General features: G+C 41.1%; 1 protein-coding gene across 6 annotated transcripts in view; it reads left to right on the top strand.

The window, feature by feature from the left end:
- Positions 1–18,392, top strand: part of efr3a (EFR3 homolog A (S. cerevisiae)) — a 328,887-nt gene that overhangs the window by 182,069 nt on the left and 128,426 nt on the right. For all 6 annotated transcript variants that reach the window (XM_070892800.1, XM_070892793.1, XM_070892785.1 and 3 more), the window contains 3 exons: positions 13,637–13,715; positions 15,499–15,634; positions 16,290–16,439. In XM_070892800.1, the coding sequence (XP_070748901.1) occupies positions 13,637–13,715; positions 15,499–15,634; positions 16,290–16,439 (365 nt within the window). The remainder of the gene's footprint in view (positions 1–13,636; positions 13,716–15,498; positions 15,635–16,289; positions 16,440–18,392) is intronic.

Raw genomic sequence — 18,392 nt, 5'->3', positions numbered from 1 at the left:
AATGGAATCTAAATTGGAAATGTGACCATCTGTATATGTCCCACCCTGCAGAAAGACGCACTCTTTAAAAAGTTATATTTTAATCTTTGCAGAAGAAATTGGGCCACAACAAAATGAAAGAACGCAAACCGGAGGAGGCGTGCCAAATCTGCATCCACTGACACCCTTGGAACAGAGGATCGCTGCTTTGATGAGTTGTACATGGAGAAAAGCAATCAGTACTGCACAAGCTGGGCCCGCACGCGAGGGAGAGGGTAAGTCCTGAAAATGCATCATGGCCCTTCAAATCAACCTGCTGCCTGGCCTGCTATGTGAGAGAGTACTCATGCCGCCCATCCTGCCCCCTCCTGTGCTGCTAATCATTTGACTAATATATATATTAGTGTCTATATATATTGCAGAAGATGATGCCAATCCTGAAGATCCTGAACAACCAGAAAACCAGATGCGGATGATCCAGACCAAGGGTGGCTGCAGGCGTGGACTGAAATGTCTTCAGGGGAGACCTTGGAACTTAATATTTATGAGCCCACATCAACGGACATCAGTATTTCAAACCCTTGCATAGGTTCTGGTTCCACATTCTATGGTTTCACAGATTCCGACGTTGCAGGTCCCAGTGGTGCTGGTGGTGTAATGCAGCATTTTACACCCAATTACATCCCAGCCTGCACCTCCCATTGGAGTAGTGCCGCATGCAACACCCAGGGCCCCACCATCTCGGCCCGTGGCTCCCACTGGAGTGGTGCCGGCAGCAACACCCAAGGCCCCACCCTCCCAGCCTGCGCCTCCCACTGGAGTGGTGCTGCGAGGCAGACCCAGGCAGAGGAGGAGGAGGAGAATTGAAACACGCTCTCCTGAGATGCAGCGTGCAAGATGTAAGTCAAGTTGTGGCATTCGGTGTGGAGAGCAATGACCTTACCCGATCACTTGTGGGCAGCGTCAGTGTACTGGGTGAAGAGGTAAAGGGACTGACGGGGAAAAATAGCAGTAATGACACGGGAAATGAGGGAGGGAATGTCAGGGAGTGCAAATGGCAGCACAGGCCGTCAGGGAGGACATGCAAGTGATGGCACAGGCCATCAGGGAGAGCCTGGGTGAGTTGGCTGCTGCAATCAGGGCACACAGCCCGGCCAATCAAATTACCCCCATGAAGAAGTGAACATTTACCAAGATGTGGATGAGAGATGGTTGCAGCCTTTCTTTGCTGCTTTTGTTCTTGCTCTTGATGTAACTGTAGTAACTTTTTTCTAATTGAAATTGTTTTGTAAGTTTTGTAACTTTACAACTTATAAGTGATCTGAGAGTTTTTAAGTGATCTTATAGTGTAAATGCTCTCACAAATTTGTAAGTTATTTAATTTTGCGTCTAAAACGTAATCTTGAAGTTTCGGTGATCTTGAGATTGTAAAATTTTTCACCTTGAAATTGTTTTGTAACTTTACAAGTTTATAAGTGATCTTAAAGAGTCATATTAAAGTAAAGTTTGATGCAAGAAATATTTTATTACGCTAACGTGAACGTTTCAATAAAATATTTTTACATTAATGTTCCATCAACACAACATAGGAACAACTCCAAAAAATAAACATGTCCATGCGGAACAGTTGTCGCTGAGCCCTCGGGCATCAGTAATTGAAGCGTTCACTGATGAGCTGCTGGCGCAGGGCTCGAGCAATTGTTAAAGAAGCACGATGGACCGCCCTCCTTCGAACTCGTGCTCTGGCATCCGGCACTTGCATGCTTTCCTGATCATCATCATCCTCATCCTACTCTTTCAAATTACTATCATCAAGCACTCTACCCTCATATGGGTCTTCTGGTTCCACTACCAGCTCCTGCTGCCTCATGATGGCCAAGTTATGCAGCACACAACAGTGAACTGACCGCCGATCTTACGGGAGTATTGCAGGTGGCCTCCGGAATGGTCCAGGCATCAGAAACGCTGTTTCAAGATGCCAATGGTCCTCTCTATGATGCTGTTGCGACATGTTGTATTGATGGTGAGCTTCCGTCAGTGTTATGCATAGGAGCGTCATGAGCCAGGTGGCGAGACCGTACCCTTTGTCTCCCAGTAGCCAGCTCTGCCCTTCTGGCTGCTGCTGAAACATGTGAGGTATAACGCTGTCGCGTAGGATGAATGCATCATGGGTGCTGCCAGGGTATCTTGCATCGACTGACATGATGCGCTGCTTGTCACACGAGCTGCTCATTAATGGAGTACTGCTTGGCATTCTCCACAGGTGCTCGCAAGGCGATGTGGGTACACTCAATGCAGCCCTGTACCTTTGGGAAGCCAGCAATCCTGGAGAAGCCCACAGCCCCGTGATGGATTGCTTGACCGGTCATTGGGAACTTGATGAAGTAATTCCTCCGCCCATACAGTGCAGCTGTGACCTGGTGAACACAGCACAGGCATGTATTGCACGTTGAGAGATGGCGCACACATCTCCAGTTGTAGCTTGAAATGATCCTGAGGCATAGAAGGAAAGTAACCTTCAATTCAACAGACAAGGCAGTCGGCGTTCTGCTTCTCGGCTATAAATCTGCTCTCAGCAGATCACAGATCTCAGCGACAACTTCTCTGCGGAAACGCAGCACTTTGACGCAATCAGCCTTGCTCATGTCCAGCTACGAACGGCTGGATCGATATTGCCGACGTGGGTAAGGCCTCCTGCCCATCAGCATATGGGCTATGACATTCCTGGTGCGGTGAGCTCTAATCAATTCTCTTCTATGCAGCGAATTGATGGAGAACCATTGCATAATCTGTGGTGTTGATAATGCCACACCCATACTTGAATTACAAATTAAACTTTTAAACTTGCTGGCCGGCTGGCTTTCCTTCCCTCCCCGGTGTTTTTCAGGCCTCCCCTATCCCCTGGCCAAGCGGCCAAAATATCACAGCTCTCTTTGCTGCAGGCCGGGCTCTGCTGATGTCGCTCACCCTCCTGGTGCTTTGCATGCTGACCCTATCCCCTGGCCGAAATATCGCAGCTCAGTGCCTGCTGCCGCTGCTTTGGAGAGGTAGGAAAATTTAATTTATTTTTTAATTGTTTTATTTATCATTTATTATTCATGATGGCTCTTTATTGGTAAAAGTGAAGTGTTTAATGCTTGTAAAATCCCTGAACATCCCTCTAACTTCCCTTCCTCCGCCACCCCCCCCCCCCCCCCCCAATCTCTTGCTCCCTGTGCCTAATTCCTAAAATGTAGGCAAGGTTTTTCTGAGCGTACAAAAATCTACACTTACTCCAAACTAACTTAGAATGGAATAAGTTTTTGCTGCCTAAACTTGCAAAACAGGCGTAAGTGTCTGGTAACGCCCCCTTTTGGGAAAAAAAACTATTCTAACTAACTAGAATTGGAGCAAACTAAATGCCGAGAATTGCAATTTCTAAGATACTCCATACTAAACTAGTTGCTCCAAAAAATAGGAGCAACTCGAGCCAAAACTTGAGGCCAGTGTTTCCACAACTTGATCACTCTTTCTGAAATGCCTTCTTTCTACTGTCGTAATTGTTTTTTTTATCAATATTGCTATCTCTGCTTTCCCAATGATGGCGTTGATTAGAGTAGTACGGTTGATTTGTATATCGACTTTCAAAAGGCGTTTGATAAAGTACGACATAATAGATTCATTAGCAAAATTGAAGCCAGTGGGATTAATGGGGTAGTGGCTGCATGGATAAAAAACATTTCTCAGGGACAGAGAGCAGAGATTAGTGGTGAACGGTTGTTTTTCAGACTGGAGGGAAGTGTGCAATGGTATCCCCAGGGGTCGATGTTGGGACAACTGCTCTTTGTGATGTATATAAATGACCTGGACTTTGGTATACAGACACGAAACTTGGAAATGTAGTAAACATTGAGGAGGATAGTAACAGACTTCAGGAGAACATTGGTGAAATGGGCAGACACATGGGAGATGACATTTAACATCGAGAAGTGTGACGTGATTCATTTTGCTAGAATGAGAGGCAATATAAACTAAATAGTAAGATATCAAGAGCTTCGAGAGGGTGTAGAGGAGATTTACTAGAATGGTACCAGGGATGCGGAACTTCAGTTACATGGACAGACTAGAGAAGCTTGGATTATTTTCCTTAGAACCGAGAAGGTTAAGGGGAGATTTAATAGAGGTGATGAAAATCCCGAAAGGTTTTGGTAGAGTAAATGAGGAGAAACTTTCCCGTGGCAGAGGGCTCAGTAACTAGACAACACAGATTTAAGGTAATTGGCAAAAGAACCAAAGGCGACACAAGTGACATTTTATGCACAGTGAGCTGCTATGATCTGAAATGCATCGCTTGAAAGAGTGTTGGAAGCAGATTCAATAAAAACTTTCCAAAATAAATTGGATAAATACTTGAAGGGAAAGATTTACAGGTCTATGGGACTAAGAGTCAGCACAGGCGTGATGGGCTGAATGGCCGCCTCCTGTGCTGTATTATTCTGATTCTAATTTCCCTGTCCTTTCTAAAGATCCAATAGCCTGGTATATTTAGCTCCCAATCGTGCTCCGGTTGTTGCCAGGTCTCTGTAATGGCTACTACATCATACCCTTCAAGCTGAATTTGTGCTTCTTATTCACTTGTTTTATTTCTTGCGCTACATGTATTCGTGCACAGTACTCTTATTCAGGCACCTCTCCCCATCCTACCCATGTGTCCTGCTCGTCTTTTTTTCTCTCACTTTCTGACTGTGGATTTCCCCTCAAATAAGCTATTGTGGAAATTTTAGCATTGGTTCCGGTTGACAAGGTTGACACAGAAACAGTGGTAAATTTTTGTGGAGAATTCCAGCCCAATCCATTCTTATACTATGTTAATTTTATGCGTTTTCCACTTTATCCAAAACAACTTGTTTGTGAAGATGTTGCCAGAGCCAACTGATTCAGAGAAATAACTTGCATGTATCTGAACATTCCAAAATACTTGGCTAATGAATTGCTTTTGAAGTTCAGCCACTGTTATGTAGGCCTACTTGGCAGCTATTTCCAATTCAAAGATTGAATGATCTAAATATTATACTAATGGTGTTGTTATCTGGCAGTAATATGTATGCTTCATAGTTTATTTAGTTTCTATCATGGCCATTTTAAATGAGTGGAAAAATTAATATCTAAGCATACTTTAATTTTTCTTCCAGAAGTAAAAATAGGATAGATCTATCAAAAGATAAGTCATGAAAGGGGAGCTAAAATGTTTCACCATTAGACCTTCAAAGGCACCACTCATTTTAATCTCAGTAAAGATGGGAATGGCAGCATAAGTGGGTAGATTGAGTGAAATTTACAGACCATGTTGAGAATAAAAGTCTGGAGGAGGAGGCTTGGAACTTACTTGGTTGTAGATTTGAAATCTTAGATGGATCTGCCTCATCACTCGTCCTCCCTTTTTGATATCTAATATCTTAAACCAACCACCTCCAAACTCTGCTCCCAGTTACTGTGCATTTAAAGTGTTGGCTTTTGAGCAGGTGAGAACTAGAATTGGTCAGATTTTTTAGTGAATCTGAAGGTGGCTGTCATTTGATAGGTATGGTTAATGAGTTTATATTCTGCCTTGGTGAGGGTACTGTAGCCATTGAACTTCTCAATCAGTCTGAGCCATCGAAACATCAGACATTCGCATTGAAGTAACATTTTTAGAGCTTTCCAGCTTTAGTCTGAACATTTCACATTGATTTATGGTTAACTCTTCCACAGTGCTGAACAACATTGCACAAGGTGATTTATTTTAGGTGTCCCTTTTTTTAAATAATTGACTCTAGCATCAGAAACCAGTGTGAGCAGTTAATCATTTATGTCCGAACACAAGGTGGATGCTTGGAGCAGTGTTAATAATCTGTTACCAAGGAAATGCTTGTGCTGTTTGTTTTCCTATGGCTGTTGCAATACATTCTGTCTGGTCATAAAACTGAAAATTTAAACTCGTCAGCAAAATGATTGTTCAGTAAATAATCCGAACTACAGTGAGGGGCCTTTTGGTTGAAAACTGAATATAAAATATAAATGACAAAAAAAACCTGCAAAAATAAAATCTGTAAATATTGAAGCAGTAAATGCTGGAAATGCAATTACTCTTTCGGTATTACAATTGATTGAAGGGTCTTTATCTAAAATGTTAACCCATCTTTTCTGTTTTTACATGCCGAAGGACCAGGTATGTTTCCATCATTTTCTGTTATGTAGAATAGGATTGTCACATTGAAAATAAAAGCATGATAAATAAGCAGGTATTTGAAAATCTGTCAAGTTTTATTTCAAATGGAATTGTTTTAAACAACTCCTGTAGCTTGACTGAATCTTTTGGATTCAGTCACAAATCTCTCATCTACTTTCATTTGTAGCCTGTTATAAAAACTATCAATATGGCATGGACATAATTGTTTGTAATCCAGTCTTTAGCCTGCACACACCTTTTGAGAAAGAAAACAATGAAGTACCAAGTCGCAGATGATATTAACATGATACATTTTCAACTCATGAGTATATCTTTGGTACAGGGTCTTGTGATTATGGTTACCATTTGCCTTCTTTTAAAATGTTGGTAGTCAAGTGAAGTTCTACAGTATTAATGGACTGTTTACTATCCCAAGGAATTGGGGATTGTCGATAGTTGAAAATAATTGACCTATGATGATGTGCATTTCCTTATGTATTGATATTGTAAACAACATTGATGTGAAATATTCTATATTTTGTAAAATATAGATGGGGATACGAACATAGGAACAATGATGGACAGGTAAAGACCATCAGGTCCATTAAGCCTGTCCCACCCAATTGCGACACCTTGTGTATCCTGTGTATCTCCACTCTCCCGTCCTGTGACAGTTGGAACTGGTGCTCTCCACTCTCCCGTTGGTGTAGGAGGGAGGGCTTTAGTTTCCTGAACAATTGGGACCGCTTCTGGGGTAGGTGGGACCTGTACAAGTCGGACCGGTTACACCTCAACAGAGACTGGACCAATGTTCTCGCGGGTGGTTTTGATAGTACGGTTGGGAGGGCTTTAAACTAGCTTGGCAAGGGGATGGGAACCTAGGAGAGGGCTCTGAGCTAGTTAGAGTGGATGAGCGCTCAGATGAACAGAACCCCAAGAAAGAATGCAAAAGGCAGGAGGCAACAGAGCAGAGTAGCACTGGAGTAAGTGTAAACCATAAGATGATAGGAAGGGACAATATGTATGAATATAAAAGGGCTGCAGGAGGGGTCAAAACTAAACCTAAACGCATGCAGCATTCGAAACAAAGTAAATGAGTTGACGGCACAAATCATTACAAATGGGTATGATTTGGTGGCCATTACTGAAACGTGGTTGCAGGGTGGCCAAGACTGGGAATTAAACATACAGGGGTATCTGACAATTCGGAAAGATAGACGGGAAGGGAAAGTAGGTGGGGTAGTTCTGTTAATAAAGGATGATATCAGGGCAGTTGTGAGACGATATTGGCTCCAATGAACAAGGTGTTGAATCATTATGGGTGGAGATTAGAGATAGTGGGGGAAAAAAGTCACTGGTGGGCGTAGTTTATAGGCCCCCCAAATAATAACTTCACGGTGGAGCGGGCAATAATGAGGGGAATAATGGAGGCATGTGAAAAAGGAACGGCAGTAATCACGGGGGATTTTAACCTACATATCAATTGGTCAAATCAAATCGCACGGGGTAGCCTTGAGGAGGAATTCATAGAATGCATACGGGATTGTTTCTTGGAACAGTATGTTACAGAACCTACAAGGGAGCAAGCTATCTTAGATCTGGTCCTGTGTAATGAGACAGGAATAATAAACGATCTCCTAGTAAAAGATCCTCTTGGAATGAGTGATCACAGCACGGTTGAATTTGTAATACAGATTGAGGGTGAGGAAGTAGTGTCTCAAACTGGCGTACTATGCTTAAAGTAGACTACAATGGGATGAGGGCAGAGTTGGCTAAAGTAGACTGGGAACACAGACTAAACGGTGGCATAATTGAGGAACAGTGGGGGAGTTTTAAGTAGCTCTTTCATAGTGCTCAACAAAAATATATTCCAGTGAAAAAGAAGGGCGGTAAGAGAAGGGATAACCAGCCGTGGATAATCAAGGAAATAAAGGTGAGTATCAAATTAAAAACCAATGCGTATAAGGTGGCCAAGGTTAGTGGGAAACTAGAAGATTGGGAAAATTTTAAACGACAGCAAAGAATGACTAAGAAAACAAAGCAATAAAGAAAGGAAAGATAGATTACGAAAGTAAACTTGCGCAAAACATAAAAACAGATAGTAAAAGCTTTTACCGATATATAAAACGGAAGAGAGTGACTAAAGTAAATGTTGGTCCCTTAGAAGATGAGAAGGGGGATTTAATAATGGGAAATGTAGAAATGGCTTCGGTTTTCACAGTGGAAGACACAAAAACCATGCCAAAAATTGCTGGTCACGGGAATGTGGGAAGGGAGGACCTTGAGACAATCACTATCACTAGGGAGGTAATGCTGGACAGGCTAATGGGACTCAAGGTAGACAAGTCCCCTGGTCCTGATGAAATGCATCCCAGGGTATTAAAAGGATGGCGGAAGTTATAGCAGATGCATTCGCTATAATCTACCAAAATTCTCTGGACTCTGGGGAGGTACCAGCGGATTGGAAAGCAGCTAATGTAACGCCTCTGTTTAAAAAAGTGGGTAGACAAAAGGCAGGTAACTGTAGGCTGGTTAGTTTAACATCTGTAGTGGGGAAAATGCTTGAAGCTATCATTAAGGAAGCAATAGCGGGACATCTAGATAGGAATAGTGCAATCAAGCAGATGCAACATGGATTCATGAAGGAGAAATCATGTTTAACTAATTTACTGGAATTCTTTGAGGATATAACGAGCACAGTGGATAGAGGTGTACCGATGGATGTGGTATATTTAGATCTCCAAAAGGTATTCGATAAGGTGCCACACAAGAGGTTACTGCAGAAGATAAAGGTACGCGGAGTCAGAGGAAATGTATTAGCATGGATCGAGAATTGGCTGGCTAACAGAAAGCAGAGAGTCTGGATAAATGGGTCCTTTTCAGGTTGGAAATCGGTGGTTAGTGGTGTGCCACAGGGATCAGTGTTGGGACCACAATGGTTTACAATATCCATAGATGACCTGGAAGAGGGGACAGAGTGTAGTATAACAAAATTTGCAGATGACACAAAGATTAGTGGGAAAGCAGGTTGTGTAGAGGACACAGAGAGGCTGCAGAGATTTAGATAAGTTAAGCGAATGGGTTAAGGTTTGGCAGATGGAATACAATGTCGGAAAATGTGAGGTCATCCACCTTGGGGGGGGGGGGGAGAAACAGTAAAAGGGAATATTATTTGAATGGGGAGAAATTACAACATGCTGCGGTGCAGAGGGACCTGGGGGTCCTTGTGCATGAATCCCAAAAAGTTAGTTTGCAGGTGCAGCAGATAATCAGGAAGACGAATGGAATGTTGGCCTTCATTGCGAGAGGGATGGAATACAAAAGCAGGGAGGTCCTGCTGCAACTGTACAGGGTATTGGTGAGGCCGCACCTGGAGTACTGCGTGCAGTTTTGGTCACCTTACTTAAGGAAGGATATACTGGCTTTGGAGGGGGTACAGAGACGATTTCACTAGGCTGATTCCAGAGATGAGGGGATTACCTTATGATAGAATGAGTAGACTGGGTCTTTACTCGGAGTTCAGAAGGATGAGGGGTGATCTTTATAGAAACATTTAAAAATAATGAAAGGGATAGTCAAGATAGAGGCAGAGAGGTTGTTTCCACTGGTCGGGGAGACTCGAACTAGGGGACACAGCCTCAAAATATGGGGGAGCCAATTTAAAACCGAGTTGAGAAGGAATTTCTTCTCCCAGAGGGTTGTGAATCTGTGGAATTCTCTGCCCAAGGAAGCAGTTGAGGCTAGCTCATTGAATGTATTCAAATCACAGATGGATAGATTTTTAACCAATAAGGGAATTAAGGGTTATGGGGAACGGGCGGGTAAGTGGAGCTGAGTCCACGGCCAGATCAGCCATGATCTTGTTGAATGGCGGAGCAGGCTCGAGGGGCTAGATGGCCCTCTCCTGTTCCTAATTCTTATGTTCTTGTTATGTTCTTATGGCTAAGGGGATCAAGGGCCATGGAGAGAAAGCAGGAAATGGGTACTGAGGGAATGATCAACCATGATCTTATTGAATGGCAGTGAAGGGCCGAATGGCCTACTCCTGCTCCTATTTTCTATGTTTCTATGTATCTCAACTAATACAGTCCACCCACACGAAACCATGTGATCTCCTGGGAGAGGCAAAGAAACATTAAAAAAAACCCAGGCCAATTTGGGAGGAAAAAATCTAGGAAATTCCTCTTCGACCCATCTAGACGATTGAAACTGGTCCAGGCGATCCCTCTGGCCATCACATTCCCTGCATTACCTACCTTCTATAAGAGTTGATCTCTGCCACAGCCAGAAACAAATCCAGCTTTTGCTTGAAGGAGTTCAGTGAGTCTGCATCCACAACATGAAAAGGCAGCTTGTTCCAGAGGTCTACTATTTTCTGTGAAAAGAACCATCTCCTGACATCTAACCTAGATCTAGCCTTATTCAACTTAAATTTATGCCCCTGGTCCTGCCTAGCCTATTTAGTTGAAATAAACGGTCAGCTGGAACACTGTCTATTCCCTTCATTATCTTATAAACCTCAATCATATCCCTCCTAAGTCTACGCTGCTCTAAGGTAAAGAATCTCAACTTTTAACCTATTTTGATAACTAAGATGCTTTAGACTTGGAATTAGTCTAGTGGCCCTTTTCTGCACCCTTTCCAGAGCCTCAATATCACCCATGTGAGGAGACCAAAACTGGACACTATTCCAAGTGCGGCCTGACTAAGGTCTTGTACAAGGACAAAACAGTACACCTCATCCTATATTCAATTGTCCAATGGATACACCCCAACACCCTATTTGCTCTAGCTATCGCTACTCGGCATTGCTCATGTACCTTTAAGGATGTATGCACTAAAATGCCCAAATCTCTTTCTATCTCCACCAACTTTAATGCCTTTCCCTGGAGGGTGTATGAATATTGAGCATTTTCCCTGCCCACATGCATAACACTGCACTTATCTAAGTTCCACATCATTTTCCAGTCATGAGCCCAGTCTCCCAACACATTAAGATCTGCCTGCATCAGATGAGCCTCTTCTACAGTTCTAGCACTCGCACAGATCTTGGTATCGTCTGCAATTTTCAAATTGTGCCGCCAACCCCTGAATCCAGATCATTAATAAAAATAGTAAAAAGCAACGGTCCCAACACTGATCCCTGCAGGACACCACAGGTGACCGGTCTCCAAAAGATCCAAATCCATCTATAACTACTCTTTGCCTGTGTCCTGCCAGCCGGTTCTGTATCCAGCTCAATATATTTCCACTAACACCAGAGGCTCCGATCTTGTAGAGAAGCCTCTTGTGTGGTACCATGTTAAAAGTTTTTTGGAAATCTAAGTAGACAGTGTCTACTGGGCTTCTCTCATCCACCAACTTTGTAACTTCTTCAAAAAATACAATTAGATTTGTGAGAAATTACCTTTTTTTATGAAGTCATGTTGGGTGTCCTGAATATGTCCCTCCCTTTCCAAATATTCACATATTGAATCCCTTATGATTCTTTCAAGCATCTTCCCTACTACTGATGTTAAACTGATTGGCCTATAGTTACCTGGGTCTGCCTTGTTACTTTTTTTTAAAATGGGGACTATATTAGCCTCCTTCCAATCTGTAGGAACCATTCCAGAGTGCAGAGAGCTATTAAAAATACAGGCTAGAGGCTCACACAGCACGTGTCCCATCTACCGGAGGATCTTTGGGTGGATATCATTCGGCCCTGCTGCTTTATCTATTTTTAAGTTCTTAATTCTTTTTAAAACAATATGCTTATCTATATTAATGTTGCTAGTAGTAAAACTAGTATTAAATTATCATATTTGAGCATTATCTCCAAGGGCGAATACTGATGCAAAGTACTCATTTAATTTTTCTGCCATACTGAGTCATTTGTAACCTGTCCTTGAACTCCCTTCAATGGCCCAATACAGTCTTTGATAGTTCTCTGACTCTTCACATAACTAAAAAAGCTCTTCCCATTACTGTCTCTGTTGTCTACAATCCTTTTTTCCATTAGTCTTTTTGCTGATCTAATAGCAGCCTTAGTTTTCTTTAGTTCTTTGTATTCAATCCGATTTATTTGAGTGTTACATTTTTTTAATTTATAGAAACATTTCTGTTTACATCTTATTTGTCTTTGTACATACCCAGTCAGCCACCTTGGCTTTTTCTCACCACATTTGGGTCAGATTTATTTCCTTTTAAATCAGTGATGATGAACAACCAGGCAACAGGAGGAGGAGGCTCCATGAACATCCCCATCCTCAAACATAGTCGAGCCCAGCACGTGAGTGCTAGAGATGAGACTGGAGTGTTTGCAAATGCCTTAATCAAGTGTTGCAAGGGGATAATCCTACTCTGCCCAATCCTGAGGTCCCCACCATGATAGATACCAACATCAAGCCAGTTTGATTCACGCCACCCAACATGAAGTACCTGAACGCACTAGATGCAGCGAAGGCAACAGGACATGAGGATATCCTGGTTGAAGTACGACAGACGAGTACACCAGAGTTTATCGGGTACCCAGACTAGCTGTTCCAGTGCAGCTATGGCAATGCCATCTATGTGACAATGTGGAAGATTGCCTAGGCATGTCCTATCCAAAGAAAACAGGATAAATGTAACCTGGCCATTAGTCTCCTCCCAATCAGTGATGAAAAGAATCAAGCGACACCAACTCACCAGTAACCTGCTCACTGATATTCGGGTTACGAGAGTAATGTTTTAAGAATTGTACTACTAGAAATTTAAGAGCGAAATGGGTGCAATCGGTAGATTAAATATTGCTGTTGCATCCTGAGAAATTGTGCAAACTGCACATACTCTAACTGCAAGATCTGTTTTGACTGCTGCAGAGTCCCCCAGCCCCCACCAACTCCACATTTTTACATGTGTAGCAATGATTTTTAATAAAAAATCATGCATCTCTGTTTAAACATTTTTTTTTAGAAGTATTAAGTAAATATGAATTATTTTTTGAAAGACAAAGGAAATATTTTTAAATAATACCACTTGCAGGATCATTACACTTGGGACCACAAAGCTGCACATTTTCATTGCTGACTTCTACAGTCTTTCACCAACATTTGGAAAGGTCTAATGCAAGAAATGCAGTTTGCTTTACCGTAGTTTGTAATGAAGCCGCCTTAAATTCAGAGCACCAGCAACCATGACCCATTGCAGAAATGGTTCCATGGTTTAAAAATATTGTTTAAAAATATACTTTGCTCCTTTTTTATTACACTAATTGTAATGTTGAACTTAACAGTACTGTTAAAGCCCTGTTTTCCCTTGCTCCTCAAAATAAGTTAGCATGGAGGTAAATGCAATGTAAATGGTACCAATATTGTGATAAATTATCAAAACTAAAATTTGATCATCTAATTTGTGCTTTATTTATAACCTAGTAAGGTTATTACTTTCCTACTTAGACTCTTTAATCTTAATTGACTGCTAATTGAGTCTTTTTTATTACATTTGTAGGCATTTAGACAACCATCATCTCTGGGACCCAAATGCATTTGCTGTTTCCTGCTTTAAAATTACAATGTATTCCATACAGGTGGGTTGACCAGATTTGTCTTATCAATTCTACAAGTAGGAAAGGTGTGTGCAGCCTTATACCTGTATTGAGATTTAATGTGTGTTGCTTTCTTCTCTATTAATAGTTTAAAAAGCCAAATGTTTTAACACTGTCATCAATCATGCTATAAATACTTGATTACATTTTGATTATAGTCTGTTTTGTGACTGACCTGCATCTAAGATTTGCGTATACATTAAATTAGGAAATGTAAAATACAAGAAAATGTTAAAGAAAATACTTTAGGAATGGCGATTTAATATAATGCTGTTCATCTAATGTATTGCTGCAGTCTCAAAAACATATGTATCCTACATTATGTATTTGTGCTGATTTTGCTTAATTATGGTTCCTTTGGGGAGACTTGGCTGCCAGGAGTGCATATTGGGAACTGAGGCACATGTGTCCAAATCCCTGTTATCCACTCCTAGTGGGGGATTTCCCTCCAGAATATGATTTCATAGGCTCAGAATTTGAAGTGGGTAATAATGTTCACTGTTATTACCCCTTTGAAACTGCCCACAACTTCAGGATTTAGCGCATGCACATCCTAAAGCAGAAATCCTGAAGTTGTGGTCAGTCTTTCACTGCTCCAACACTGGCTGCGCTGTTACCCCCCTCCATAGACAACATTCAGTGTAATCAGGGAAATCTGTGAAACTGACAAAAACCTCGGCTTTCCATGGTAATATCACTGTTAAATACTCCATTAAAATTTAGACCATTTTGGATTCGGTGTAACTGGGGTTTTAAGAGCATATTGACTGCTAAACAAATTTTATGGCCCTGAAAAACTAATTTTAATTTAGTGGAGTGTCAAATTTATCCATTTTAATAAAAAATTATAATTTTAAGAAACTTAAACATTTTTTTTTTAAGTTTGTTCACCTTTATTTCAGGTTTACCTTTTCCCATGTGAAAACCCCAATCTTTGTTTTGCGCGCTCAATTTTTTTTTAAGTTAGTATAAAAGGAGCTTATTAATTTCCTGGTTCCTGGCCTGAGAATTCTGCATTGTGATTGGCTGCTTAGACAGCTTGTGGCTGTCACAGCAGCTCCCGTTAGGGATTCCCCATTAACTTACACTGATCTCAACTGAATGTGGGAAAAACCAAACTTCTCGCCACAGAGATCGTGAGATCTTTGTGGGAAGCTTACTTCAGAGCCAGCAGCAAATGCCTTTGTTTCATTGCTGACCACATATTATGGGCCATAAAATTGTCCCTCTTTGTTGAAGCATGATATTCTGGCTCTTCATAATATTTTGAGCTAACAAATGTTGAAATCTAAAATTACAGTAATTCAGTATCATTTATTAGGTTTTGCCTCCCACAATTTTCCACAGTTTTTTCCAAAGTTACTTGAACCCATTATAAATGATATGAACATAATGAACTGTAGTGATTTATTCATTAAAAGTTCAGTATTGATATTAATTTTTCAAGCCAGTGGGCTTTTTTCTGTAAACACATGTGTCTAACTTTTTCAGTAGTATAAAAAAGTAGTGTAACATCAAGCTTATCCAGTTCAGAATCTGCGGTAACAGCACATAAGACTTTGTGTTCTCCAAAGTGCCTGGTTCAGTGAATTTTAAATTGTTTTCTACTCCTTTTATTTTGCAGTATTCCCGCTTTAACTTATTTCCTTTGCATGAAAATGTTTTCATCTGTGTCTCTGTATTGCATATGAAATACAGTTGCTTCTGTCCAAAGAAATACAGTTGCTTCTGTCCAAACTTGTTTACAATAAATCTAATATTACAGGCTCAGCATTCTCATCACGTGATTCAGCAGATTCTTCGACATCTGGATACTCACAACAAGGATTCTCCTAGGGTCCGAGCAGGCATTGTACAGGTTCTTTTTGAGACTGTTACTATAGCAGCAAAAGGTTCTATTGGTAAGCAGAAGTGACATTTAAGAAAAAATAAATATACACTAATGGAATAGACTTTGGCTGTATCCATTTGGTAGAGGATTCATTTTTCTATGTTCATTTGTTGTTCACCACACGTAATAGTCAGGTTTATGGCCTTAATTCCTCCCGCGCCTCCCCACATGATGCACTTCCTGATTTCAGCTGTAACCCTGAGTGTAATGTAGAGTTCAGGCCAATTGTCTCTCCTCTCCCCAGGGGCAATCAGCAGTCAAATCACCTAGCAAGTAAGGAACCTTATATTATCATTCATGGGCTCAACTTTAGCAGGTAACTCCAAACCTGTAGCATCCTTCTGTGCTTGTCCTATGGAACATGTTTTTAAAAAAAAAAATCCCACCTGCTTTGTTTCCATTGTCCATTTTACCCAGCTGTTTCTATATGCTTTCCTCATTGCCTCTATTTCACTGAATAACTGACATCTCTGCTAGAATTCAGCGTTGCTCTCTTTTTATACCAGTAAAGTGGAGGATTACTATTATGCAGGGTTGCCCTTGGCTCAATAAAGTGAGCAAAATGGCTCAATATTAGCTTTTCCTTCAGTAGCATTACCTTGATTTCTCTCTGGCAAAGGAAGTAAAAGTTTGAGTACTAATTTTGAAAGTTTTTTTTTAAATAGGTCCAACTGTTTTGGAGGTGTTTAACACACTGTTGAAACACTTGCGCCTCAGTGTTGATTTTGAATTGTCCAACGAACGTAGTTCTACTGGTGCTTTATCAACAAACAATGATGAGAAAGTAGTTCAGGATACAATTATCGAGACTATTGGTGAGTACAGGATTCTGCCATGTAAAATTTGTGTTAAGCAATTTCAGATGACACCAATTTGGACCACTGCTCTCCATGTGTGTTAACTGTATAAATCAAAATGGACCACATTTAGTATGAAATCTAAGTCGTTCTAGTCTAGTGACTTTATACTAAAACTCTCGTACAACAACAACTAATATTATTTATATAGCACCTTTAATGTAATAAAACGTCCCAAGGCGCTTGTACAATTTGGGATGCTACTAGCTAGAAGGCAGCGATGAGTGCCTCGGTGGGCCTTTCAAAAGATGCCAGGAGAGGCACAGAGGGAACCGTTGGAATTATTTAGGAGGGAGTCAAGCCTTGAGTGACTGCAGGAGAGTAAAAAGGATGATGAGTAGTGGAGAATAGCAGTTAGTGAGTGTAGAGTACTTGATGGCGGAGAAAGAAAAGGAGGCATTAAGGCTGGAGAAGGCTAATGAAGAAAAGGGATATATAGAAGTGATGGAACTCTGGTCAGAGCGGCAGCGAAAACATGAGCACGTATGGACACAGGGAATTAAGTTACTTAAATGATAAATTATAAAGCAGTTTGAACTGTGCGTCCCCATCCTGTGACAGTTTGAACTGATGCTGTCCACTCTCCCGTTCTGTAACACTTTGAACTGCCGCTTTATCTAAAGTTGCTCCGTGAAGACAAAGTTAAATTCCAGGTTGCATCATAATTTAAGTATAGTTATATTTTTCAAAGATACTGATAACTAAAATAGAAGTGCATCTTTCTTACTATGTCGGGTAGGTACTGAACATATACTTTATTTGTGCTATATATTTTGAAAAATCATTTAGTAGTCCTGTCAGCTAACACCTTTATTTACTTAAATTTTAACACAATATTTAAGTTTCTTAATTATAACCACGGTGGCACTATTTCTAACTGGCTCCCTAGTTTACCCTCCTTTTTGCTGGGACTGACATCAGTATGAGGTCACTCAACAAAAGTTCAGCCCGCTCGCTTGTACTCACATCTGCACTACATGATTAGTACTTGATGTGAATAAATTATAAGAATTAAGAACGTGGCACGCTGAGGCAGCTGATGTGGGGTTAACTCCCACAAGATCCAAATTTATTACATATAGCATTTAATAGCCATTTGTGAGAAACCATTCAGTGTTAACAGACTCATTTAAGATATTGGTACTGGTGCGCTATAGAGATAATTGCACTAATCAAATACACGTAAGTGCTGTACCACGTCTGACACTTGCAGTGCAGTAGTGGTGATAATGGCTTCCTGCCTGATGCTTTTAATTCATCACCTCAAACTATTCTTTTTCAACACTACTATCCTGCCACCACCATCCTAGTTAACCCTTGCCACTGGATAAAGGCCTAGCTCTGTCAAGCCTGTGTGGTGGCTGATGTGCAACGGTCACCACACATTAAAAAAAATCCACACACAGGCATCTTTCAACCCTCGAGTTCAAGACTGGAATATCGGGTCCTTCATTGAAACAAATGCGAACTCATTCCTTTTGGTGTGGAAGCAAGTCATCCTCGTTTGAGGGACCGCCGATGATGATGAGTAACACACTGTTGCTTTACTCTAGTATTGAATGACTGATTTGCCTGTGATTAACAAGATAATCGGGCTGTGTAAAGGCGTGTGTTATTTCCAGTGTAATAGTTTGAGGAGAATGAGGTAAGACCAGACTAAATTGTTGTTGCCTTCTGGTTTTCTGGTTGGCCACTTGTTTAAATATCAATTCTGTCCTGGAAACAAAACATAAGCTCGGAATTTTCTTGGGCTGCTTCTGCTCTGCTGTGGTAACTTCACCGGAATGAGCCAAAAATCATATTTACACCAAACTTCTGGTGAAGTGATAGCAGCGAAGTGGGAGCAGCAGCAAGAAGTACCAAGTGTTGAATTCTCCCTGGTTTTCTTATTGTAAATCTTGTCGTGAGATA

The sequence above is a fragment of the Pristiophorus japonicus genome, chromosome 1 (genome assembly GCF_044704955.1).
Source record: "Pristiophorus japonicus isolate sPriJap1 chromosome 1, sPriJap1.hap1, whole genome shotgun sequence".
Taxonomy (NCBI): domain Eukaryota; kingdom Metazoa; phylum Chordata; class Chondrichthyes; family Pristiophoridae; genus Pristiophorus; species Pristiophorus japonicus.
This window is presented reverse-complemented; position numbering and strand designations above follow the sequence as displayed.